The sequence below is a fragment of the Melanotaenia boesemani genome, chromosome 10 (genome assembly GCF_017639745.1).
Source record: "Melanotaenia boesemani isolate fMelBoe1 chromosome 10, fMelBoe1.pri, whole genome shotgun sequence".
Lineage (NCBI taxonomy): Eukaryota > Metazoa > Chordata > Actinopteri > Atheriniformes > Melanotaeniidae > Melanotaenia > Melanotaenia boesemani.
This window is the reverse complement of record NC_055691.1, coordinates 10522918-10547376: the sequence shown is the minus strand read 5'-3', so window position 1 is coordinate 10547376 and position 24459 is coordinate 10522918. Positions and strand designations below refer to the sequence as shown.

The 24459-nt window shown below is 44.6% G+C and overlaps 3 protein-coding genes and 1 long non-coding RNA gene across 8 annotated transcripts in view; 3 read left to right on the top strand and 1 right to left on the bottom strand.

Annotated features, from left to right (window-relative positions):
* Positions 1-24459, top strand: part of LOC121647505 (NACHT, LRR and PYD domains-containing protein 12-like) — a gene marked incomplete at its 3' end in the record, with an annotated part of 791953 nt that overhangs the window by 163248 nt on the left and 604246 nt on the right. The gene's annotated exons all lie outside the window — the stretch shown is intronic.
* Positions 347-11967, top strand: lsm14aa (LSM14A mRNA processing body assembly factor a). 5 transcript variants are annotated; one of them, XM_041996098.1, is made up of 10 exons: positions 347-624; positions 2474-2637; positions 2746-2905; positions 4761-4970; positions 6873-6947; positions 7215-7394; positions 7471-7636; positions 8042-8080; positions 8283-8520; positions 9843-11967. In XM_041996098.1, exons 1-10 carry the CDS (start codon positions 504-506, stop codon positions 9864-9866), a joined length of 1377 nt encoding a protein of 458 aa, XP_041852032.1. In that variant the 5' UTR covers positions 347-503; the 3' UTR covers positions 9867-11967. The 5 variants fall into 5 exon arrangements, with proteins under 5 accessions (XP_041852032.1, XP_041852033.1, XP_041852031.1 ...); XM_041996099.1 differs by having other exon boundaries at positions 6867-6932; XM_041996097.1 differs by having other exon boundaries at positions 6867-6947; positions 9846-11967.
* Positions 13939-24269, top strand: gpia (glucose-6-phosphate isomerase a). The gene is made up of 18 exons (XM_041996078.1): positions 13939-14138; positions 15523-15613; positions 15992-16060; positions 17346-17465; positions 17558-17641; positions 17732-17878; positions 18337-18408; positions 18505-18549; positions 19077-19130; positions 19232-19292; positions 20890-20933; positions 21237-21389; positions 21899-22028; positions 22101-22177; positions 23100-23228; positions 23347-23422; positions 23718-23784; positions 23925-24269. The coding sequence occupies exons 1-18, from the start codon at positions 14020-14022 to the stop codon at positions 24046-24048; spliced, it is 1662 nt and encodes a 553-aa protein (XP_041852012.1). The 5' UTR covers positions 13939-14019; the 3' UTR covers positions 24049-24269.
* LOC121647009 lies at positions 15145-17350 on the bottom strand. Its single transcript, XR_006011751.1, has 2 exons — positions 16940-17350; positions 15145-16842 (listed from the first exon to the last, which is right to left on the bottom strand). It is a non-coding gene; the product is annotated as an uncharacterized LOC121647009 (long non-coding RNA).

Below are 24459 nucleotides of genomic sequence, written 5' to 3'. Positions count from 1 at the left end.
GTATTCAAAGTTCACACCCGATGCTTCGGAAAAGAAAAAATAAATAAATTACAAAAATACTACATAGCAGTAAAAGTACATAACGTGCAGAAACAATAAGTTACAAAACATGTGACATGTTTATGTTACAAAAAATGTTCAAGGGGTATATTTTCTTCGTTATCCTTACACATTTCAAATATTTATTTAATTTTTCATTCTTTGTCAGCTGATGTTATTTACGATTCTTTTCTAGAATTAACAGACACTTTTATTCTATTATGACCAGATCTAGAGTTCTTCGACTAACTAAATCGCGCGATATTATGAACTCCCGTTAGCCCCCGCGCTCAGAGTTATTCGATGGAGGAGCAGGCGGCCATGTTGTAGCTGCAGAGAGCAGTAGTGTCGTCGGAGGGAAACAAATCAGAGGACTCGCAGAGAAGTCGGTTGTGTTGATCGTTCGGTTCGGAGGAACCGGCTATTTTCTTCTGTGTTCCAACTGCCGAACTCCAGGAGACACCATGAGCGGCGGGACGCCTTATCTCGGCAGCAAAATCAGCCTGATTTCCAAGGCCGAAATCCGCTATGAAGGAATCTTGTACACGATCGACACCGAGAACTCCACCGTGGCTCTGGCTAAAGGTGAGACCAGCCGCTGTTGCCGGAGGGGCAGCGGGGGCGTGGGGGAGATGGGGGTTTGTAGTTACACTGCGTCATATTTATAATTTATAGGCAGTGATTAGAAGTGTGTCAGTGGCTTCGCTGCTCCAAGCAGGTTATAATCGGTGTTAGCACAACTCAGCTAGCTTAATTTACCAGCCGCGAAGGTAATATTGACATCAGGCGAATACCTGCGACGCTAACCGCGGCCAGAACGAGTTCGACTATTAACAACATGGACACAACCACTCTTATTAAGCCGGCGTGGTGTAACTGGAATAATCTTTTCGGCTAGTATTCTGTGTTTTGGAAACATTAGTCGGCTAATTAGCGTTAGCGGGTAGTGTTGATGCAAAGTGAAAACAAAACGTTGAGTGACAAGCGTAAAGTTTCCAACCAGCCTGTCTGCGGCTCGTGGGCGTGTGACGTCACTGCGTGCGCACTCACCTGGTGCAGCATTGGCAGATTATGACGACGAACTATAAATGCCAGCGTGTCTGAGCAGCAGCTTTATCCCAGTGAAGAGCTCACACCTGCTCACAACTTCTGTTTCCTTCAGTCGGATTAAAAATTCAGACCGAACCGGTCACATGGACGCGGAATAAAGGAGTCTGACGCGTTTATGGGCTGCAGGACACTATATGGATACTAAACTAAACCAACACTTCTGATCGTTTGATCAAACTCAAGTGTTGATTTTGGGTGATTTTTTTAATCAAACTGGTGTGATCAAGTTCAGTATTAAGTTTCAGACAAAATGTTGCTAGTGATTTATTTTTTTCATGTGGATGATATCAGTGTTAGGCCCTTTTCCCTCTAAATTTCCGTTTTAAACCATAAAACTCCAATCCATATTTTGCTATTTTTGGCCCCCCTGTTTCTTTTTTTTATATATCAGACTGCCTGTAGAGGCTGAACCTTTTAATCTCAGTCAACATTCAAACCTGATGATAGCATGGCTTCTCATGCTATCCTCACTAAACCAACTCCAGCTCAGCTGCTTTTTGGTGCCACCGTGCATCAGAAACGTCTTCTTGGTTTTATTCCAACCATAGAGGAGCATTATTTTTTTCTTTTCAGAGGCACATAGAACTTTCTGCTCACTGGTTGATCTTTGGCTCCTCCTGATTGGACATTACCGTCAATCTAAGCTCTCTGATTGGTGGAAAGTTTAACAAGAATCTGCTTCATCATGTCCAGGTCTAAATAGAGGTCTCTTAGAAGCGTAGTAATGATAGTGATCTTTTTTATTATGAAATGTGATCAGTAATGGTGTTATCATGGATCACTCATTGTAAATTTACCAAAAGTGAAAGCGATTGGGAATGCTGGCGATCCAGTGGAGCTTTAAACAACAGAACTGACCCGGTATAATAGTGGATCTGTATCTACTAATGTTCCTGCAGTCTGTTTAAAAATTCCGCTGTAAATGGTGACAGTGAACGCTGCGTTCTGACCTGGCTGAATTAGTCGTCGGGACTCTAAACAACATTTTCTGTATTGTCTTGAAATAAACAAACAGAACTCTTGATTCTTGGTTTGACCTAGTGGTTCTGTCTACACAAAATAGATCATGTTCTGTTCTGGTTTTGACCTATCCTGAATGTGGCCGTGCATTCTGGTGGGTCCACCTCAGCCTCAGTTGGTCACTGTTTTCACCAAACTGGTTTGGTGACATGTTTCTGCTGTTTAAGCACCAGAACAGAAGCCAGGTTGCTTCTAGGTTCTGGACTGTGATTCTGGTAGTGTTGCAGTGAATGTATGATATATCAGATCCGATTCCACCGGGCCCAAGGTTCTGTTTACCTTTAACCTGACATTTCTCTGACAGTCCGGTCCTTCGGAACCGAGGACCGCCCGACGGACAGGCCCATTCCCCCTCGAGACGACATCTTCGAGTACATCATCTTCAGAGGCAGCGACATCAAGGACCTGACGGTGTGCGAGCCGCCCAAACCCACCTGCTCTCTGCCCCAGGACCCGGCCATCGTCCAGGTAGGAGGTTCCTGTAGATTCTGATGAAGAACGGGAACCAGGGTTGTTGTTTGTGAGATATCCCTTGTTTTTACCACCTGTCCATTATTCTTCTTCTCTGGTTTTCAGTCCTCCATGAGCTCCAGCTCCTCATCAGCTGTGAGCTCGGCACCAACTCCATTTCAGTCTGCCGGGTCCTACGGTCTTTTCAACAGAGCTCCAGCTCCGGCCTACAACCAGTTCAGCACCAGTCCGCTAGTCTCCCCGCAGTTTGGACCTGTCGGTGTTGGTAAGAACAAATTGATGAAGGTGGTTCTGGCTCGGCATGAAATCCAAGGGTTCTGAGCCTGTGTGTGGTTCTGATCCACGTTCACCATGCCACAGAAACGGAGATGGCGCTGAAAGGCGGTGTCAATCTGACCCGGCTCAGCTGAGGCCTTCTCTACATGTTCTCAGTCTGAAGCAAAGTCTTATTTTGTTCTCCCGCTGTTCAGAAGTCTCAGGTTCGGGTGCTGGACTCACCTGGGCCAGGTGAGACCAGGAATGTAAACAAATTGTTAAATTCTTATTCAGATCAGAACTTTTCTCATTTATTCCTTTTATTTTGAGTTAGGCCTGTCGCAATAACAAATTTTGCTGTGCGATAAATTTTCTCAAATTATTGCGATAAACGATAATATTGTGCAAAGTGATAATGTTGTCATTTTTAGACCGTTTTCAACTAATATAATGACAATGACATAATAATGCAAATACTCCCTTTTATACATCAATAAACTGTAATTTCTAAATAACATTTTACACTGGAACTAGAAGAAATTTTAAATGGCAAAACAAAAACAATAAATAGTCAATAACAATGACTCTCAGTGTCATTAACAATGAATAAAAAGCAAACACAACAACAAATAATAAGTATTCTAGATAATAAAGTCTCTGTTCTGTAAGCAAAATTGCCCTTCAAAAAAATATATATAAAAAATAAATATTAAACATGGGGCTCAGACAGGGAAAATCAGCATAACTGCCAGTTAGAACTATTGTATTAAAAAAACTTGAAAAAAATACTGTACGTCGTTGCTGTTTATGAAGCTGAGAAATCTGCCCTCATCGCTGCGTGTTGGACTGATCTATGAGCAGTTAGTGAACCGCTGCTGTGACACTGCGCTTTTCCACATATGCCTTGAAACCGGCCCAAACCTCTCGATTAGTCGGCATTGCTCTTGATGTGTATTTCATCGTGAGAAATCAGAGGTTTGGCGCGAGAGCTTGAGAAGCCACTCAGATGCGCGAGTCTCACGGCCGATGTGTGAGAGTTGGCAGCCCTATAAAAACAAATGCGGCATACCGCTTTGCACAGGTTAAGTTCTTCACCATGGCGTCGTGCTGCAACATGCTGCCGTCAAATATGACACAAGAGAGATCACTTCGCAAGAAACGAGAGCGTTCAATCGACATACTCCATAGTGAAACCTGTTGTCATACACAGTCTATAAAGTAAGATGGGGGCAAAAAACTAATGAAAATTATCGCGGCCGGCAAACTCATCGTGTTCAATTTTTCTTACCGTGCAATTAATTGACTTATTGCTCATGGCGACAGGCCTAATTTGGAGCTCACACATCTGAAACAGGTCTGTCTGGTTTGAGCGTTCTGTTAGCGGAACCTGAACAGAATCTTTGTTGGTCAGACAAACCATGGCTCTCGGACCCTGAATGGAACCAACTCTGACCCGTTCAGAGGAACTGGTGGTGTTCTTGTATCACCACAGGCCCGGTGTCTTCATAGGTTGGTTTTGTAGGCTTCAGGATCTGGTCAGTGTCTCAGGACCGGGTTGCAGATTGTTGTTTTCAGAAATAAAAAACAAAATCAGGAGTTCAGGAGGTTTGATGAGATCTGATTGTAGTCTCCTCTGATTGGTTCTGTTATGAAAACATGTTCCATAGTTACCATGGTAACAGTTTCCTTGTAGTGGGATGTTCTCTTGACAGCTCACTTAACCTCCCCGGCTAAGGAGGATGTAGTTCTTGGACTGAGATCAGCACACAGTTTGTCCTGCATCTGGTTTGTGTCCACAGAGATCCCTGGACCAGCACCACGCCAGCATTGGGACTGACCGAGCTCTCTATTCTGCTTCTCCTCAGGCCGCAGCAGTCCCAGTCTGGACCCTCTGAGGAAAAGTCCCACCCTGGATCAAGTGATCCAGACTGGACCATCGGCCACAACGTCTTCCACCACTGCTCCAGCCCCTGGACTCGGCCGTAGGAGCCCCGCCCACGGGCGTACGGCGCCAGCTGGCCCGGGTCAGAGCAGCCAGAAGGTTCAGCACCCAGATGGCGTTGACATTAGGAGGGGTGAGATGGTGGGGGGAAGGAGCAACTTTATTTATACAAAACATTTATGACAAACAGCTGATCTGAAAAATAAAAACAGTAAAATCAGCAGAAACAGGATGAAGTAGACAAAGTAAACATGGAGAGCAGCCGATCAGAACGCAATGCTTTCACTGAAAGGTTCTTCTGGTTCTGGTTCTCTGCTGTAGTTTGGGCCGACCTACTGTGAGTTCAGCCAATCAGGTGACACCTCAGGCCAGGGCCTGCTCAACCGTGTGTGTGTGTGTATGAAGCGGTGGGTCCGCACCATGTGCTGCCCCAGCAACCCGACAGTGAGCCAGGTGGGCGGAGTTTTCGCTCTGTTTAAACTGAGCGATCAGCTCGGTGACCTGCTCAGATCTGACGGCTTGTTTGGTGAGAACGTCCGTTTTCAGCACGAGTCAAACTAACAAATCAGATTCGGTTTGTTCATAAACTTAGAAAATGTTCCAACCTGATAAAACCACCAGCAAACACTTTCCTCTCCATTTAAAGTCCTCCCCCTCCGCTCGTCATCACTTTGCCCCGGATCATCGCCCGGCTGGCGGTAAAGGAACGGACCCAGTGAGAACTGTTGTGTTTCAGGTGGATGACATCATTGATGACCTCATTAATGTTCCTGCTTCATGTTTGACCAGTGATCATGAACTCTTCTGATGATGTCATGAAGGAAATTCTTATTTATTTATTTATTTATTTATTTATTTTAAAAATCCTCTGATTTCCTGACTGTGAAAACCGTAACAGGAAGCTGTCCGTGTTTTGAGTCGCAGCATGTGGATGAACAGTTACGTTTGTTTTTCCTTCACCACGGCTCATTCTGAGTGAGAACTGGGTTTCCTGTTAGAACAGGAAGTGGTATGGTCTTCAATCTGAGTGTTGGAACTCCAGCGCCTGTTGGCCAGACGTGGGACTTCCTTTGCTGAAACCAAGTCAGAACAAGAGATCCATCAGCTGTTTCATGTAAACAAACACATCAATTAATTGTTTTTATAACTTCTCAATAATTTTATCAGGGATTTTACTAATTACGATATTAATATTAGGGCTGCAACTAATGACTATTCTGATGGTCGATTAGTCACCGACTATTAAAACGACTAGTCGACCAATCGGATTATGTATCTCATGATTATTATAAATGGCTCTTATTTCACTTTCAGCTTTGAAATCTTGCATGAGGTTAGGAAAGTCCGCCATGCCTCTTCTTTAAATGTTCGAGCATTGCAGACATACTTCCGTGGTACGCAAGGTCCGCTTGACAAATCTCGCATGCATTTATAAGTTTAACGTAAAGTTAGCCCAGACTTTTGACGTCCTCTGCCGCCGTTTTGCTCCCTAGTCAGCCGCCATATTTTTCCACTAGTGGACTTCATTGCGCATGTGCAACTCTCAGCAGAGATAAAAAAAAAAAAGCAGACGATGTCTCACTCTATAGTTTTTTTTCCCCCCTCTTTGCTCATGTGCATTGTGCAACTCTCAGCGGAGATAGGATTAGAAGACAATGTCTCACTCTGTAGTTGTTTTTTTTTTTTTTTTTTTTTTTTTGCCGACAATAGTCAACGGCTAAATTCGTTGTCGACTATTTTCATTGTCGACAACATCATTGCAGCCCTAATATATATATATATATATATATATATATATATATATAAATAAATAAATAAAAAAAAAAATTCCCCCTAATCTGAAGATTCTAACAAAAACTTAGAAGAAACATTTTTTCTATTTTTTAATTAATGAATGATGCATCATTTATTCCATTGCCATCGTTTACATGGACACATTTTCCTGTTGGTGAGATCTAAACCATTCCTCTGTCTGGTTAAAATCCAGTCTGACTGGTTTAGTTCTGACTGGGGATCTTTGCTGTTCCAGGAACAGACGTCCAGAAAAGCCAGAAACCGGAGTGCGAGGCGACGAGAGGCGAAGGCAGAGAATCCAGTAAACGTTCTTCAGGTTACCGCCGTCCTCTCTGATCCCATCCTGCATGCTTCCTGTCAGACCACGGAGTTCATGCTCATCCTCTCCGTGCTGACCGATAGTTTTTATGTGAATATCTGAGACCTCCACCTGTGAGGAGGTGGAGCTCCTGCTGTAGCTAACATCTGAACCTCTTTGCTAAGCCATCTGATGGCTCCTCCATGATCGTCATTTCGTGGCTTCTTGTTTTCTTCCGTTTCAACCAGACCACTTTCACAGCTAACACTGGTCTTTTTTCCACAGCTGTGGGCGTACCAGCCAACCGGCGCGGCCGAGGAGGTGGCCACCGCGGCAGGGGGCGCTTTAATGTACGCCGAGATGGACCCATGAAGTTTGAGAAGGACTTCGACTTCGAGAGCGCCAACGCTCAGTTCAACAAGGAGGAGATCGACCGGGAGTTCCAGAGCAAGCTGAAGCTGAAAGGTTGGTGGTCCGTCTGAAGGTGCTGACGGCTGCGTTGGATGCGAGCACGTTGATCATGTGACTGTTTATCACACAGACGAGAAGGCGGAGAAGGCGTTGAACGGAGAGGACAAAGGCGACTCTGGCGTAGAAACTCAGAACAGCGAAGGCAACGCAGACGACGAGTGCGACCCGCTGGGGCCCAACTGCTACTACGACAAGTCCAAGTCCTTCTTCGACAATATCTCCTGTGACGACTCCAGGTAAGAAGATAGGTCGTCTCCCATTGCTATAGCAACAGATGATACATGTCCTCCGCCCATCATGGAAACTGAGTCATTTAATGTAGAACAAGACCTTTCATGGTGTGTTTAGGTTACTTATAATATCTGAAATCTGCTTCATTTAGAAATTCAAGTCTGTGTATTCAGGGTGCGTTCTGCTCCTCCTTGGAAATCTAGAAACCAAGAAAGTAAACAAACTGATTAATAAAATGGTCAGTATTTATGAAGCAAACTGCTGAAGCATTTAAAGGAAATTCGAACACTGATGCAGAGAGATGATGTATTGTTTGTGATTCTTCACAGAACACATGATGAAGGAACTTCTAAGACTTTAAATTGTCCTTTTTTACCCAGATTTATCTTTTTCTGGTTTCTGTCTTTCAGGAAAGCAAATGAGAAGTCTGGAGGTTCAGGTTTCCCACGGTGAGTTTCACCTACTACATTTGTCCTGCTGTGTCTGCACTCCATTTTATTTTGTTTTATTTGACAGTTCGCTGAAGAATTAGTATTGATGAAGCAGATTAAACATGAATCCTTTAACCAGATTAAGTTGGAGTAAGAGGATGTCAGTCATACAGCAGGTGGAAAACAATACTCTTCCTCACCTCCTCCTCTTCCTCCTCAGAGAGCGGAGGCAGACCTGGGCCGAGGAGAGGAGGATGAACGCTGAGACATTCGGCATCCCTCTGCGTCAGAGCCGAGGCCGCGGAGGTTTCCGAGGCCGCGGGGGGATGGGCTTCCGTGGGGGGCGGGGTCGTCCAGCTAGCCGAGGATCCTTCGGGCCCCCACAGGGAGGAGGCGGCTTCAGGGGAGGATACAGAGGAAACCAGGCTGGGCGGGAGTTTGCTGACCTACCTTACAGGGTAAAGATGTTTCTTCATCTTTGTTGTTTATCTTAATGACTACAAAAATGGGAAAAACATCCCATAATACCGCAAACTGTGATCCCAGAGCACCTCTGTCAGCAGTCTGTTAGCTTGATGCTAACAAACAGCTGAAATCTCCATTAACATGCTAACAGTTGAGACACTAACAGAACTAAAAGCTTAAAAACAGGATCACAGCAGAATCAAGGAGCTCCGCCTTATTTACAGAGAGACAGTTTGTTTATTTAACTAAACAAAAAGTGTTGGTCTGCATCAGAACTGCATTGACACACACAGGTTACATCTGATTGGTAGAAAGAATGCATTTCAGTAAATCAATCAGATCAAGTTCATACCTGCAGACATAAGAATTCTTTCTGGCTGAGATGAAACCAGATGGGACCAGTCCAGCACTGAGCCGATCAGACGGGTCAGTTTTCTTCCAGCAGGGAACACCACAGCCAGTCCTTGGAGCTGGTATCCTGCAGATCTCTATTAGCTTGTTAATGAGCTAATGAGCACCAGTCTGCTAATGACCCAACCATTTACCTGCAGGATACTGGCTTTGGTGATCCCTGGATCAAGGTATTCATTTATGCTCTACACAGAAGATGATTTCGTCCATCTTTTGCTTCGGTTACGCACATAATTTGGTCCATTTTCAGGGAGCTTAGCTATCCATCGCTTTACCCAGAAAACTGAGCAATACCACCGGAAATCGCAGGCAGTGCTGAGTGGATAGCTGACATACAACCAGCGAAAGAAACAAACCAGAGAAGAAGAGGAGGATCAGGAAGGGAACAAATAAGCAGTAGAAGAATGAAGATGAGGACAACTTGCACAAGCTGTATGCAAGTGTTTAGGGTGTGTTGGGCAGTTGGAAACATCAGGACAGCGACATATGACAATGTTTGAAACGGATGTTGCTATTTATATACGTAAGGGAGCGTGGTTTAACAAAGCTCAGTGTGAAGAGCTGTTTACTTTCTGCCTCCCCCTGATGGGGGGGTGGAGTTACTGCACACAGCTCACTGGATCCAAACTGATCCTGCCAATCAGAAATGTTCAGATGGGTCATGGGACAGCTACAGGTGTTTTTTGTGAACCAGACATACTTTATCGATCCCAAACTGGAAAATTCTAATGTTACAGCAGCATTATAGAAGAAAAGAATTAATATAAAAATAGGTATGTGATACAAAAATATTAAATACAAAACAAATTGGAATAGAAAAAATTCTAGGGATTTTTTGTTTCTGTTTTGTTTTTGATTTTTACGAAGTGTCCTAAGCTGCCTCTTCCTGTGTGTTTTCTTCCAGAAGGACAACAAAGTGTCTGCGTAGTCAGGACGAAGATCTCCGGACACGTGGAGAAAGTTCTGCTTTCTATTTTGTGACTAAAATAATGAAGATTGTTATTAGTTGTATATTTGTCACCAGCACTGAGCTCCACCGCTTGGATGCAGCTTAACTTTCCATATCTGTCAGCGACTGAGACGACGACGACGATGATGATGATGATGCAGTTTGTCTGAGAAACTTGACTAGAAGATTCCAGGAGGCTGAACTGTACTGATGTTCACTGACGTAGCTTTATCGGGGTGGGGGTGGTGTCGCTTTCTAACACCTGTTTTCATCCCGTCACATGGCCGGCCCGCTCGATGTCCTTCCTCCTCATCCTCACTCCCAGTTCTTGTGATTCCGACCCGACGTCTTCCTCTTCCAGCTGCAGTTGTCCGTGTCGAAGGTTTGATGGCGTTTCTGCACATCGATTCTGACGTTCGTTTCCGGCGGCGACCGTCAGTTTTCTGCTCCTCGTGGTCATTATGGCTCACACGCAAAGGTCAAAGGTCACATTTGTCCTTTAAAGTTTTCATTAACCAGTTATGGAAGACCCGGAGAGCTGGGATTAAAGATGTCCGACGGGGACCACGAGTCATTCAGGGGGAGGAAACATCTCAGACTAACTCGGCTCACAGAGATGTATCTGTATTTAGTAAGGAACATTTAAATCAGACATTTTTGAGGAAAATGTTGTAGTGTTTGTTGTAATATTTGCTTCTGGAAAACAAGCTTAATACTAAACACATCTACATTTTGTAATTTGGTCCAAAATTTAAAAATGAAAAATATTTGTGGGGCAAAAAACCTTCTGCATTAACAAGACGATTTAAAAAATCTTCAGATTTTCTGAATTAAAGAGAAATTTACAGAAGAAAATGGACCGGACGTAAAAACCAGTTGTAATCCAGTCTGATCCTGCAGAACGAGACCTCCAGCTCTGGAGCCAGAAATCACCACTAAATTTGTTTTTCAACATGGTGGGGGTCATCATTATCTGGGAAAAAAACTCATTTAGTTTCTTTCTTTGTCTTTATTATCGTGTCATTAATCAGGAGAAAAGCCTGGAGTACGCGTTTTCACAAGAAAAAATGTTGGACGACTGCGTATAAACATGAACCGCTGAAAACGTCTAAATGAGTTTAAAATGAATCTGAGTTTTTTTTTTTTAATTATGACCTGCAGACAGAATCTCTTTCAGATGAAGGAGATCAGCCTGAAACTGCAGCACATTTAAAGTTCCCCGTCGGACTCTGAAATATTTCAGAGTTGGAAATTTTCAACAAAATTCCAGACGCTAGTAAATCATGCCTCTTCGGGTCTTCCATACTTCATCTGTGGGCGGTCTTCTGGAAACGGTATTCATCCTGATCCGTTTTAGTCCTCATAATCCACTAACGTCCCGCAGCGCTGCACGCCGGCTGGCAGGAAGTGATGTCATATATATCTAGAAATGATTTAAGAAGCTGTCAGCTGTAGAAACGTAGATGAGCAAATCTCCTGTGGCTGAGAAGGAATTGGGTCCGAGTTCTGATGGTGGCTCATGTTTGGTTCTGAGTTTCCTGTGCTGAGGTTCTGTTCAGCTAACACCCTCTCACCCACCTCCCTCCCGACTGGATTCAGGCAGGTTGTTCCTCAGACCTGGTCCAAACTTGACCCACAAACCCCACCCAATCCCCGTTTGAATTTCAGGTTTGACCCGGGTCTGGTTAGCTTTCTGTTTTTTAACAACATCTGCTTCCAGAAAAACAATCATGATCCGACACGCAGAACCACCTTTAACCTGCGCTCAGGAACCAGACGACCCGCCTTAATGGCAGCATCTGACCCCCCCTCCCCCATCCCAGGTTATAGTTCACTAACCAAACCGCAAATGTAAGGTCCAGTGTTGCACGCCACGAGTCCAACAGAACCACTTCTGTCCCTGCCTGATACAGAAGCAGCTTCTTCACTTTGAGGCACTAAAATAGTTGAAGTTTTAGGCGTGTGCGTGGCGAGCAGACACGTGAAGTGTGTACTGTTGCGGCGCCTCGATACGATCAGGACCCAGAAACAAAGTGAGCTTTTAAATGATGCATTGTAAAAAATAAAAACACTAAATTAATTTTGCAGAAATGTCTGATTCTTTGTCTTTGCTTCAGAAGTTCTTTAATGACCATTTTTAAAATGTTTGGATTTAACTGAGATGGAGTTCAAAATATGATTGTTCTGTTTGGACCTGAATTTCGGGTCAAACTCTGACTCTGGTTCATTTGTAACCAGGACTCTGGACCAGGCTCGGACTGGTCCACGGAAGGACTGAGACATTTACTGGTAATCTGGGCCCCAAGTGGAACTGACTGGTCTGTTTGTCCCCCACCCATAAAAAAAGAACATGAGGCTCAACACTGGTTCAGGCGATTGGCCTGCCTGGCACTGTCTCGTGCCCACGGACAGTTTGTTCTGGCCAGTTATGAATAATGGCAACCAAACATCTCCACCGGTTGGTTACTGCCAGAAAAGGTTTAGGAGCCCCTCTTATTACAGGATTCCTGTTGTGACTGTTGTGTTGAGCCTTTTGGTGACAGTGGAGAGAAAAGAACTGGATTGGTGGCTGATGATTATGTGTGAATGATGGTCTACATGGAATAAGCAGCTTTGGTGATAACCTGTATGTGCACACTAGCACAAGTGTGAGCACATTCGTGGTCTAGGAGAGATTGTGACTCCCAGCGTGACTTTTTGTCCCCAGCCCTGTTCTGGACAGTAAACGGTTGAATAAAGTAACAGTGGCATCATCTTTTTTTTTTTTTTTTTTTTTTTTTAAATTGCAGAACAGTGCGGTTTTCAACATAATGAAGATGAAAGACAGCAGGATGACATGCTACATGGAATGTAGTTGATGATTTGGCAAGAAAAATTTAGATGTACATAGAAATAAAATAATAAAAGGGATAATATAACAAAGGTAAGACAATACAGTGGTAGTTATATGTGCAATATAAGAGGATTCTTTAAGAAAATCAAGCAACCTCTAAAGAGAAATAGTCTCTGAAGACAAGGAGTGTAAGTGCACTGTTTTGGTTGGACGTAGCATTTAAGTGCATAAATATGCATCAAGTTCAGCTGTAAAAATGTGTGTGTTGGGGAAGGATTTCTTGAATCTACACTTATGTATATGGAATTTTCCAAATATTAAAATGTTAACAATGTGGTTCAGGGGTTTATTATTGCAGTTGTATCTGCAAATAATATAGATTTTGATATAGACTGACCACTTTTATTCAAAGTAAGATTTTCCACATCCTTCCAAAACATAGCAGAGTGAAGGCAATGACAAAACAGGTGTAAAATAGTTTCTGGTTCAGTATTGCAAAATGTACAAGCAGAATTAGTGTTTATCATTTGGTGACGTTGGTATTAGATGGGTAGATGTTGTGCAGAATTTTGAAGTGCAGTTCTCTTATCTTATTAGAAATGCAGATTTGAAAGGAGATAAGCCAGGTCTTTTGCCAGTCAGTATTTTGGAATTGCAAATTCCAGAAGGATTTTCCTCTGGGCATTTTACTTTTGCTTTTCAGTTCTTCCTTAATAAGCTTATTTGTACATTTAATACTAGTAATGTTAATACCTCTCATTTTTAGTTCATTTAATTGAGAATTTATAGGGTAGAATTGCCTTTCATCAGCTCAATTACACCTGTGGGGATGGCGTTGATTACAGAAATAAATTCTTTGTATTTGATAGGGAATGATTTTTCTGTGAAGAATTGTTCATATGTATAGAGGTAACCATTGTCATTAAATAAATCTTTGATATGAATTATACCACGATCAATCCAATTTTTTTGTATAAGCTTGTGTTTTTAACAGTTATATCACTATTGATCCATATTGTGTATCTGTGGGGTGAAAAGTTGTGGACCTAGCAAAGTTTCTAAGCTGTGAAGACTTGTCAGTCGCATCATCATTTTGGGCACTTATTACCCCCCATACATCAATGACAGTGACTCTCGTCTCTGATTGGAGCATCTGAGGGGGTGGGACCAATACAGCTATACCTATACTATGACTGGTTGAGGGAACTGCGCTCCTCAACTCCGCCTCTGTCAGTCTAGCTTCACGAGGGGGCAAGAGTCCGTTTCTCATCCCTGAGCTCTGTCACTACCACAGGCATCATGGCTCTGACAGCCGATCCAAACTTCCAGAAACTTGAGCAGTGGTATCGGGCCAATGGCGGCAGCCTGAACATGAGGGACATGTTCGACGGGGACAAGGAGCGCTTCAGCAAGTTCAGGTAGGGGCTCGTGCCAGGTATGGGGAAAATGAAGATGGAGGAGGAAGAAGTGGGCGTGATATGGCCAAAGGTCCGGCTCTCGCACCGACAATGTCTACATGGCCAAAGTTCCACGGCACAGACCCGGAGCTTTATCATTCCACGTTAGCATGTAACGGTGCTGATTGATCCCGTTAGTTCCGGTTATTGATCCGACTCTTCTTCCTCTCTGTCAGTCACAAGGTCATTTCCCCAGGTGGTTCTTTACCTCCACAGGGAACGTGCCAGCAGCAGTTTCCCCTCCGGCTCTCAGCTGTCGGTGGGAAATCTTACCTTCCCTTACCTTACCCCTGCCATGACTCGGTTGGATCGGGTGGCAGGCCCGCTGGTACCGACTTAAGTGTTCAGGCTAAAGCTAGCCTGTGTGCTAATGTCACAGTGCCTGTTTTCGGACAGGGGCGTTTTTATGCCACAGATTTCCGCGTTTGATTTAAACTCCTGACATGTTCCATGTGTTTTAACGTTATAGGTACCTGTGTCCAACAACAATTGTTTTAGTACCTCATAATCTCTTATTATACCGTCAGCAAGATTATCTTTCAACTCATTCATTGATAGTAAAGCCGCTCCGTACCGTCCACCTGTTTCCTCTGAGGTTTTGGAGCTGCAAACGTTGGGAAACTGCTGTTAGCATCGAGCTAAAGACCTGTTGGACACGACTCTGGCCGATAATACACGCAGACAGACCCGACATTTTGAGCGCAGTGTCAGGGACATGAAGGCGGACGGCGGTGACCGTGAGGCTGCTCTGACGCAGACAGCGTGCAGGAGGCGGCGTGACTCTCCCGGCAGACCGCAGAGGAGGTCCATCACGGCGGCTACGTGCGCAGAGGCACAGCCGGAGTGGATGCGGATGTTGGGCAGACGTGACTGATGAAGATGCTGTAAGGCCCTATCTTATGGGGAGGGGTGGTAATATAGCTATATCTGTTAATGCATCCACACTTTTTATTTCTATTTTTTTATTTATTTATTTCATTGACACAATCCCCCCCCTTCAAATTTTATTCTGCTTAGGGCCCTTAAAAGGCTTGGCCAGGCAGTGGTGACTGATCAGGCTTTCCAACCAGCAGAACCACAGAACCCTGAGGAATAGCTCCTGGTTATCAATTTTAAAAACTGAGTGACTTTGATGGAAACATTCAGTCCAGTTAATGAAACATGATTAGGACCACACTGAGCATGTGCAGCTGGTGATGGGATCATGTGACTGAGTTTATGGTCAGTGTTCTGGCCTGGTTGTGTCAACAGGCCTCTGGACAGCTCCGTCCTCATGTTTGGTTGTATTTGTTAGTGAACGTTGTTTTAAATGAAGTTTGATGAAGGTCTCTCTGGATATTGACAGCACCACTCTGAAGACTGATGACGGGGACATCCTGGTGGACTTCTCCAAGAACCTCATCACTGAGGACATCTTGTCCATGCTGCTCGCTATGGTGAGTGTCCCCTATGTGACCCTGCAGAGGGCGGAGCTGTGAGGTGAGGAGTGGGGGCCGGGTCTGGCGTGCCTTATCTGGTCCGGACCTGGACCAGGAGCTGCTGGGTCAACATGAAATCTGTTGCTCAAAGTTTCAGTTAAACAGGAAGATTACAACACATGTGTTGAGACAGTGTCAACATCAGGTGTGTCCACACACTCCTGATAACACACTCCTTCCTCCTCACGCCACAGAGGAACCAGACCTCATCGGGTCCATAAGTGAGCTGAGCTCAGTCAGAAACCTGGATTATCTGAACCAGGTTCAATCCATAAACAAAACCACAAAACCAAGTCTTTAGTTTTTTATTTATTTACACTGTCTGTGTTTGTTCAGGCCAAGTCCAGGGGAGTGGAGGAGGCCCGAGACAAGATGTTCTCTGGAGAGAAGATCAACTTCACCGAGGTACTGGTCTGGAAGTGTTCCTGCAGGGTTCACACACACACACACACTGAGTACAGTGTGTTAAATTCATCGCCCATAGTCGGTTGTATATATGCACATACACACATTTGATATGTAGCTGCTTTTTTGCACTCTAAAACCTTTTTGAGGACCTGTCTGAAACTTAGAGAGAAGCCAATAAATAACCTCTGGAGGACATTAGAGTGCCACAATGTCCTCACTTTGCAAAAAATTCCTCATTTCAAAGGTTGAAAAATTATGGTATCGTCCTAAAAGTAGCAGAACAAGCACATTTTACACACAGACACAGACACACACACACACTTCCTGTGTCCCAACGTTTAGGTTTCAACATGTCCCAGTGGGTCTGGACGGATTTTCTGGTCCTCGTATGATTATTAATCCTGCTCTGAAACACAGATCAGATCAGCTGATTGGTTTCAGTTCTTTCTTTGAGCTCTTTCACCTTTTATTTTTTTACCATTTTGGTTTTAGAGAAATAAAGACGGCCCACATTCAGCAGGTGGTTCTACAGGAACCAGCTGGTGTCCTGACGCTTCTTCAAACTTGTTGTTTGTGCTCTCTGAGGACTTTTTAGTTTCTGTCTTAGTTCTTAGAACCAGGAGCAGCTCAGAATGGTTCTGATCCAGATTCTGGGTGGTTCTGAGTTTGTCAAGTTAGTTTAAAACAACTAGTTATATTTTATAGAGTTAATCCTCCGCGGTCTGAGAGCCACAACCATGACCATATCTTCACCGAGGTCTGGGCCTTGTGGTTCTCCGCTGTGTACAGAAAAAAATTATAAAATATAAAATGATCCTATACCAACTATTAATATTATCATTAACATGAACACAGTGGAAATTAGCTAAACTATACCTGAGAACCAATCAGAACACAGAAGCAGAGGTGATGAGGCGATCTGAAGAGGAGAGGTGCTGCAGGTGGACACTGTCCAGGTACAGAGGGAGAAAAAGTGGAGGTGTTGGCTGCATGTAGCACTGTTGATGGATGGATGGATGAGGTTAATTTCCCCATGTTTTTCAGAACAAACGTAACTAACTGGCCTCTGTGTAGCAACTACAGAGATGTTTCGTTATTAGAAAATTCCATCAACCCCTTTTAACATCAAATAATTCAGAGAAGAATTCGTCTCACTACAGTACACGTTTACCAGAGTAAATCACATTTATGGACACTGAGTGTTCCCACCAGAACTGAACAGAACCTCATACTGCTGCCAGGTCATGTGATTCAGATGTGACTGCGTGTGTGTGTGTTTCAGGGCCGCGCCGTCCTCCACATCGCTCTGCGGAACCGCTCCAACACACCGATTGTCGTCGACGGCAAAGACGTCATGCCCGAAGTCAACCGGGTTCTGGACAAGATGAAGGCCTTCTGCCAGGTGTGTGTGTGTTACAGAGTTGTGTGTGTTCGTGCGTGTGTGTGTGAGTGAGAGAGACGTCCTGATGTGTGTGTCTGTATGTGTGTTTATAGAAAGTTCGCAGTGGTGAGTGGAAAGGCTTCAGTGGGCGTAGCATCACTGACGTAGTGAACATCGGCATCGGAGGATCTGACCTGGTGAGAACACACACACACACACACACACACACACACACCCAGAAATACAACCTGTCTGCGGCCATGTGACTGTTTCCGTGGTGCGTTCAGGGACCTCTGATGGTGACTGAAGCTTTGAAGCCGTATTCGGCCGGAGGTCCGAACGTCTGGTTCGTCTCCAACATCGACGGGACTCACATGGCTAAGACGCTGGCTCAGCTCAACCCGGAGACCACGCTGTTCATCATCGCCTCCAAGGTGGGTCTTTTTTTTAAATCCGTCACCGCCTACAACGAAGAATTGGCTCGGATCAATTCTGGAAACGGAAAAACGGATTCTTTAACGGATTCTTTAACCCTTAAAACGCCAACCTTTTTTTTTATTTTTTATAACTTACTAGTCTAGCTGTAAAACAGGAAAGTGGTGACACCCGAACATTGCAACACGGCAACATCTCAAAGCTCACGTTGAACATTTAAATAAAGACAGTTCTTTCTCCACATTGAGCAGAATCAGGACTGGAGAGTCTCACCTGAAACGCCTGACGTCCAGGTGCTCGTGTCCACCTGACGTCCAGGTGCTCGTGTCCACCTGACGTCCAGGTGCTCGTGTCCACCTGACGTCCAGGTGCTCGTGTCCACCTGACGTCCAGGTGCTCGTGTCCACCTGACGTTCAGGTGCGTGCATGTATCCACCTGACTGTGTTGTTGTTGCAGACATTCACCACCCAGGAGACCATCACCAACGCTGAGTCTGCCAAAGACTGGTTCTTGAAGACAGCCGGAGATGTAAGTGTCTGTCCTCAGTTAGTGGTGATGATGATGATGATGATGATGGTGATGGTGATGACACACATTCATGATCTTTCTTCTTCTTCTCCTCAGAAATCTGCTGTCGCCAAACACTTTGCAGCTCTCTCCACCAATGCTGTGAGTCTGTCTGACCTCTCTGACCCGTTTCAGCTGGTTGTGATGGACAAATGTCCCCATACCGGACCCCATTAGGGCCGAGGCTCCCGTAGAGCAGAATAGATCTTTACTGTCACTGTAAACCATAAAGTCAAGATTTCTCATGTCTTTGTTTAGTAGAAATATTTACAGACTGATAAAGTTAAAGTTAAGGAGGAGGTTCAGGAGCAGCAGGACTCATTCATCTTCAGATTAGAGGACACCATCACGTTTACCCCATCATGTAGACTGGGACTGGGTCAGGATTCTTCCAGTAGTCCAGTATGAAGTCCTGGGTCTGACTGGTGTTAAGATGCAGGGCCTCATTCTGTTTGCTGACTCACCTCCACCTGTGATGAGTCGGCAAACCTCATTCTGGTATTGATGAGTGTACGGAAGCAGACCGGCCCCTGTTAGAGATGATGGGATATTTGTCCTACATGGGTCCATCAGATGGTTATTGGTTCTGGTTCTGATCCAGATCACTGATGCCCATCTCTCCTCTTCAGGTTAAAGTGAAGGACTTCGGAATTGACACAGAGAACATGTTCGAGTTCTGGGATGTAAGTGTGTGTGTGTGTGTGTGTGTGTGTGTGTGTGTGTTGATCTGCTTCCTGCTCTCTCATTGGTGGGCTGACTGTGATGTCATGTCTGTCATCCTCAGTGGGTCGGAGGTCGTTACTCTCTGTGGTCGGCCATCGGTCTGTCCATCGCTCTGCATATAGGTACGTTGGTTGGGGCGGGGCTTGAATAGGGGCGGGGCTTGGATGGCTGATTATTGATTATCAGTAATTCAGGCTGTTAGTTTCCTTCATTCCAACTTTATAAAGTTCTTTAAAAACACCTAAGTTCTGAACAGAAAAAAAAATAAAATAAAATGCATCAAATAAAAATTTGAATTGAATCAAGTTAAAGTCTGAGTAAATAAAGTTTAAAGTGGTGAACATGAAACAGCTGCAATAAAACATCATAATTTTATAAAATAAATAACCATTAACCAAAAACTTTCCTGAATAAAATAGTCTTCAACTGCTTTTAAAAGAGTCCACGGAGTCAACCACATGGAGGGACGGGGGTAAGTCATGGCCTGAAGACCGAAGAGTGCAGCCTGAGGAGTAGAGACACAGCAAGTCGGCAATAAACTTGGGGGCTTGACCACATAACGCCCGCAGAGTCAAAACTAAAATTTTTAAGTTAATACGAAGTTTGACTGGAAGACAATGAAGTCCTGATAAAACGGGTGATGTGGCTGTTCTGGGCGGCAGAGTTCTGCACTAACTGAAGTCTGAGAGTCGCCTTATTGAGACAAGTAAAAACAGTTCGCCAACAGTTCTGCTGCCACTGAACAAGAGGGATTGTCAATATGAAGACTGAAGTCACCCGGCATCAAAATGCTTTCTAATTGAAAAATAGATGTCAAAAACTCAGAAATCATGAGAAAATGAGTGTGCAGGACCAGGAGGTTGCTAAAGTAAGACACAATAATAGGAGTGTGTTTTCCAAACCTTACACATCTGTAGTTCAGAAGAGTTGAACAAGGTTGTGTCCATCAGACTGCAGAAAGAGTCCGAGAAGACCAGCACAAGTCCACCTCAACGGTGTGCGAGCCGGGGTTTCGCAACACCGAGTAGTCCGGGGATACAGCTCTTTGAGAGGAAAATACTCGTTCTCCTGCTGCCAGGTGTTCGTAAGGCACATGAAATCCAACTTCTAGTAAAAAGATCACTCAGGATAAAAGCCTCATTCGCATTAGAGCGTGCGTTAAGTAAAGCATTCCTGGTGGCTTGACACCTGCCACGGCAACTGGACGAGATGATCCGCCCGGAGTAACCAGACACCAGAGACGCTGGCAGTGCACAGGAATACGAGAATTCCAGCTTGGAAAGTTCCTGTCCGAGATACTCCGCACAAGCGATGAAGCACGGCCTGTTCCCCGTCTTTCACAGACAGGAAGCGGCAGCAAGCACTGCTCAACCCCGAGAGCTCTGGACCCGTTTGGCCAGGATGAAATGCCTCAGGAACGCCACTTCCACAGTTTAGTCTGGACACCAGCCCTGGTTCCCCGCCTCGTCTCCTTCCATGGCGTCAGACAAGCAACAGGTACTCCACCGATCACATGGAGCACACAGGGAAACGCGTGTACCTGTCCCAGGTAACAAAGTATAGCATTGAGTACTTTGTGTACAAAGAGAACAGGTTCTAAGAAGAGCTTTACCTCAGAGTCGGGTCATATTGGTACCAGCTGATCATTCCATGTCTGGGTTCCTTGTTATGGTTCAGTGTTATTGTTCTTTGTTTTAACATGTGTTTTTTGTGTTTTAGGCTTTGAGAACTTCGAGCAGCTGCTTGCAGGAGCTCACTGGATGGTAGGAGAACATTTATTTTTACTTCTGCTGTTCCACGTTTCCATCAAATGGTCCCATCGGAATGTGTCAGACGGTCCTGTTGTTCCTCAGCAGGAACTTTCCAGAACCCAGTATTTAACTTCAGACAGATCCAGATTTGTTCTGCAGAACCTTAGTCTGATCAGGGTTTAACTTCCTGTTCAAAGAACAGACCTGAGAACGTTCCGCATTCCGTTTTCAGACGTTCTCACGGTTCTGGACTGTCCCTGTTTTTGTTTGTTTCTACTTCTTAGAACTGCCCTCCCCACCCCGTCTTGTTTCCAGGACAACCATTTCCAAAGCGCCCCCCTGGATCAGAACGTCCCTGTCCTGCTGGCCATTCTGGGCGTCTGGTACATCAACTTCTTCCAGGCTGAGACTCACGCCATGCTGCCCTACGACCAGTACATGCACCGCTTCGCCGCCTACTTCCAGCAGGTCAGTGTGCATGAGAGGGCGGGGCTTCTGTTTGGTGGGAGGAGAGAAATGTTCCTGCAGAACAGAGACAAGAATCCGCTCAGCTGAGTCCATGACGAGCTGCTCCGCAGTCCTCCGCTGGTTCATTGATTTTATGTTTTTGGCTCTGATTGGCTGCAGTCTGTCTGTCACTTCCTGTCAGATGACCTGCTGAGTCATCAGAACCAGCCAGAGCCTGATTTCCAGACTGACACCATGCGATGCAGACAGGACATCACATGACTTAGATCACCCCACATCCTGTTCACCTCCAGGACCGCTGGTACACTGTCACAACTCCATGGAGCTGTGTCGGTTCTGAGTTCTGGAAAGTCATTTAGATGCTGTTTAATTCAGACCAACAGAAGTTTTAGTTTTTCCTCACGTTGAATAAACGTGAAGTCTTCAGTCCTGACAGGTCCAAACATCAAACATGGCTAACATTCTTTCTATGCTGATTCAAGACGTCAACAAGTTGGTTCTGTTTCCAGGGTGACATGGAGTCCAACGGGAAGTATATCACCAGAGACGGCAGCCGCGTGAACTACCACACAGGACCAATCGTCTGGGGAGAGCCAGGGACCAACGGGCAGCACGCTTTCTACCAGCTCATCCACCAAGGTGACACCAGTTCCTCTGGTTAACTGGTTTAATTGGTTTACCTGTTGGTTTACCTTGTTCTTGGTGTTTCAGGTACTCGTATGATTCCTGCTGACTTCCTCATTCCTGCTCAGAGCCAGCATCCCATCAGAGACAACCTGCACCACAAGGTAACGCCCGCTTCCTGCTTACCTTGATGGAATTCCAGGTGTTCCTCAGACAGGATGAATCTGTTCAGTTCTTTTAATAAATGTTTTCGCTATTCCAGATCAATGGATTCCTGGATATGACAGACATGTTTCTGGATGTTTCTCCAGTTGTGTTTCTAGATCAGGGGTGTCAAACATATGGCCCGGGGGCCAAAACAGGCCCACCAGAGGGTCTAAACTGGCCCACAGGAAGAATTGGCTAAATGTGAAAATGAAATAGAAGATATTAACTGTAGTAATTTAATAAGAGTAACTGTAATATTCTAATAAAAGTAACTATTATAATAAAAGTAACTGAAATATTATAATAAAAGTAAAAAAAAATTAAAAATAACAGTAATATAATAAAAGTAACTGTAATCTCCATGTTTCCAGGTGAGGATTCATGTTTTCTAGTCAGAAGAACTGGTTCCATCTTTCTGACTTTAGTTTGTATGATAAGATGTAAGTTCAGGTGGTCAGGATTACTACACACATGTGGAAATGTACACATGTACACTTAAAATAACTTCTAGATCTAAAAAATGACTGGTGAATTAGATATTTATTTTATATATTTATTTTTATAAACCTGGAAGCTGTAATGTACATGGAAATTAGATGTGTAATATTTAACATTAATGAAAGATGTAAAAAATGTGTGTTAAATATTACACATCTAATTTCCATTTTCTCTCTATATATATATATCTATATGTATCTATATGTGTGTGTTTGTGTGTGTGTGTGTATGTATGTGTATGTATCGGTCGGGGCCACTGGACATCAGATTAGTTGAATGTGGTCCCAGGACTAAATCAAGTTTGACACCCCTGATCTAAATGTTCCCTCAGACCCTCCTCTAGATGTTTCTGCAGATGTTGACCCCTTGATTCTGTTCCAGATCCTTGTGGCCAACTTTTTGGCTCAGACTGAAGCTCTGATGAAGGGAAAAACTTCGGATGAGGCTCGGAAAGAGCTAGAAGCTGCCGGCATGTCGGGAGAAGCTCTGGAGAAGCTGCTGCCTCATAAAGTAAGAGAACCCAGCAGCCTCATGTTGAACTGGGTCGCTCCACCTGATCCAGATGGTGCAGTGGTTTTCTGTGAAGGTCTGTTTCATGATTTCTCTCTTTGATTCTCTCCTCTGGAAGGTTTTCCAAGGAAACAAGCCAAGCAACTCCATTGTGTTCAAGAAGCTGACCCCATTCGTACTGGGAGCTCTGGTTGGTGAGTATTGGGTCACCAACCTGTCTGATGGTTCTACAGTCGGTTCTCCACAGGGAACAAAAACATGAAAATATTTTAAAATTGTATTTTGAGGAAATCATGACTTCCCAGTTCTAATGAAGAGCTGTGGTTATTATATCCAGGGTGTTTCCTCCTAGCGGAGGTAGATCGGTCTCACCTGGACCTGAACCAGGACATGAACAGTCTGAATTTTGTCCCTTTAGCTGCACCATACTGATCAGCAGGTTTGTCTGAGTATTGATGACTGTTGATCATGTGACCGTTTGTTTTTCAGCCATGTACGAACACAAGATCTTTGTCCAGGGCGTGATGTGGAACATCAATAGCTACGACCAGTGGGGGTAAGTCAGCCCCCTTAAACCAGACTGACTCTTCTTAGTTTAGATGAGGAAACGATAACTGAGCTTCACACCAAGCACTTTGTTGTGTTAGTTTGTTGTTTTAACCCAGCTGACAGTCCCTCTTCCTCCTTCTCCTCCAGGGTGGAACTCGGGAAGCAGCTCGCCAAAAAGATTGAGCCAGAACTGAAGGACGACTCTGAGATCTGGTCCCATGACTCGTCCACCAACGGCCTCATCAACTTCCTGAAGAAGAACTTTGCCTAAGCCCCGCCCACTGTTTGTCCGCCTTGTCTTTGATTGGCTAACCGATGTTGTATGAACGAGTGCTTCCTGTCTGACCTGAGTGTTACGTGTTGTTTCAGTGTTGGTGCCCAGATGCACCTGTGCACTTATTCCTGTAGGTGACAACCACCCCTCATCACAAGCCCCGCCCCCACACACCTAGTCAGCTGTGACTTTGAAATAAAAGCCCCGTTTGTCACTGACTGGGTTTGGTTATTTAACGGATGATGACGGATGGTTCTGGTTCTGTGTTTGTAAAGGGTGCATTAATAATGTTATCCCACAAAAGCAAGACTGTGTTCCCCATCAGAGGACCAGTATTCCCAGCAGGACAATGCTCCATTTCTGGAGCATCAAGTTCGGGATGGAGGATAACCGCTTTTAGGGACCAGC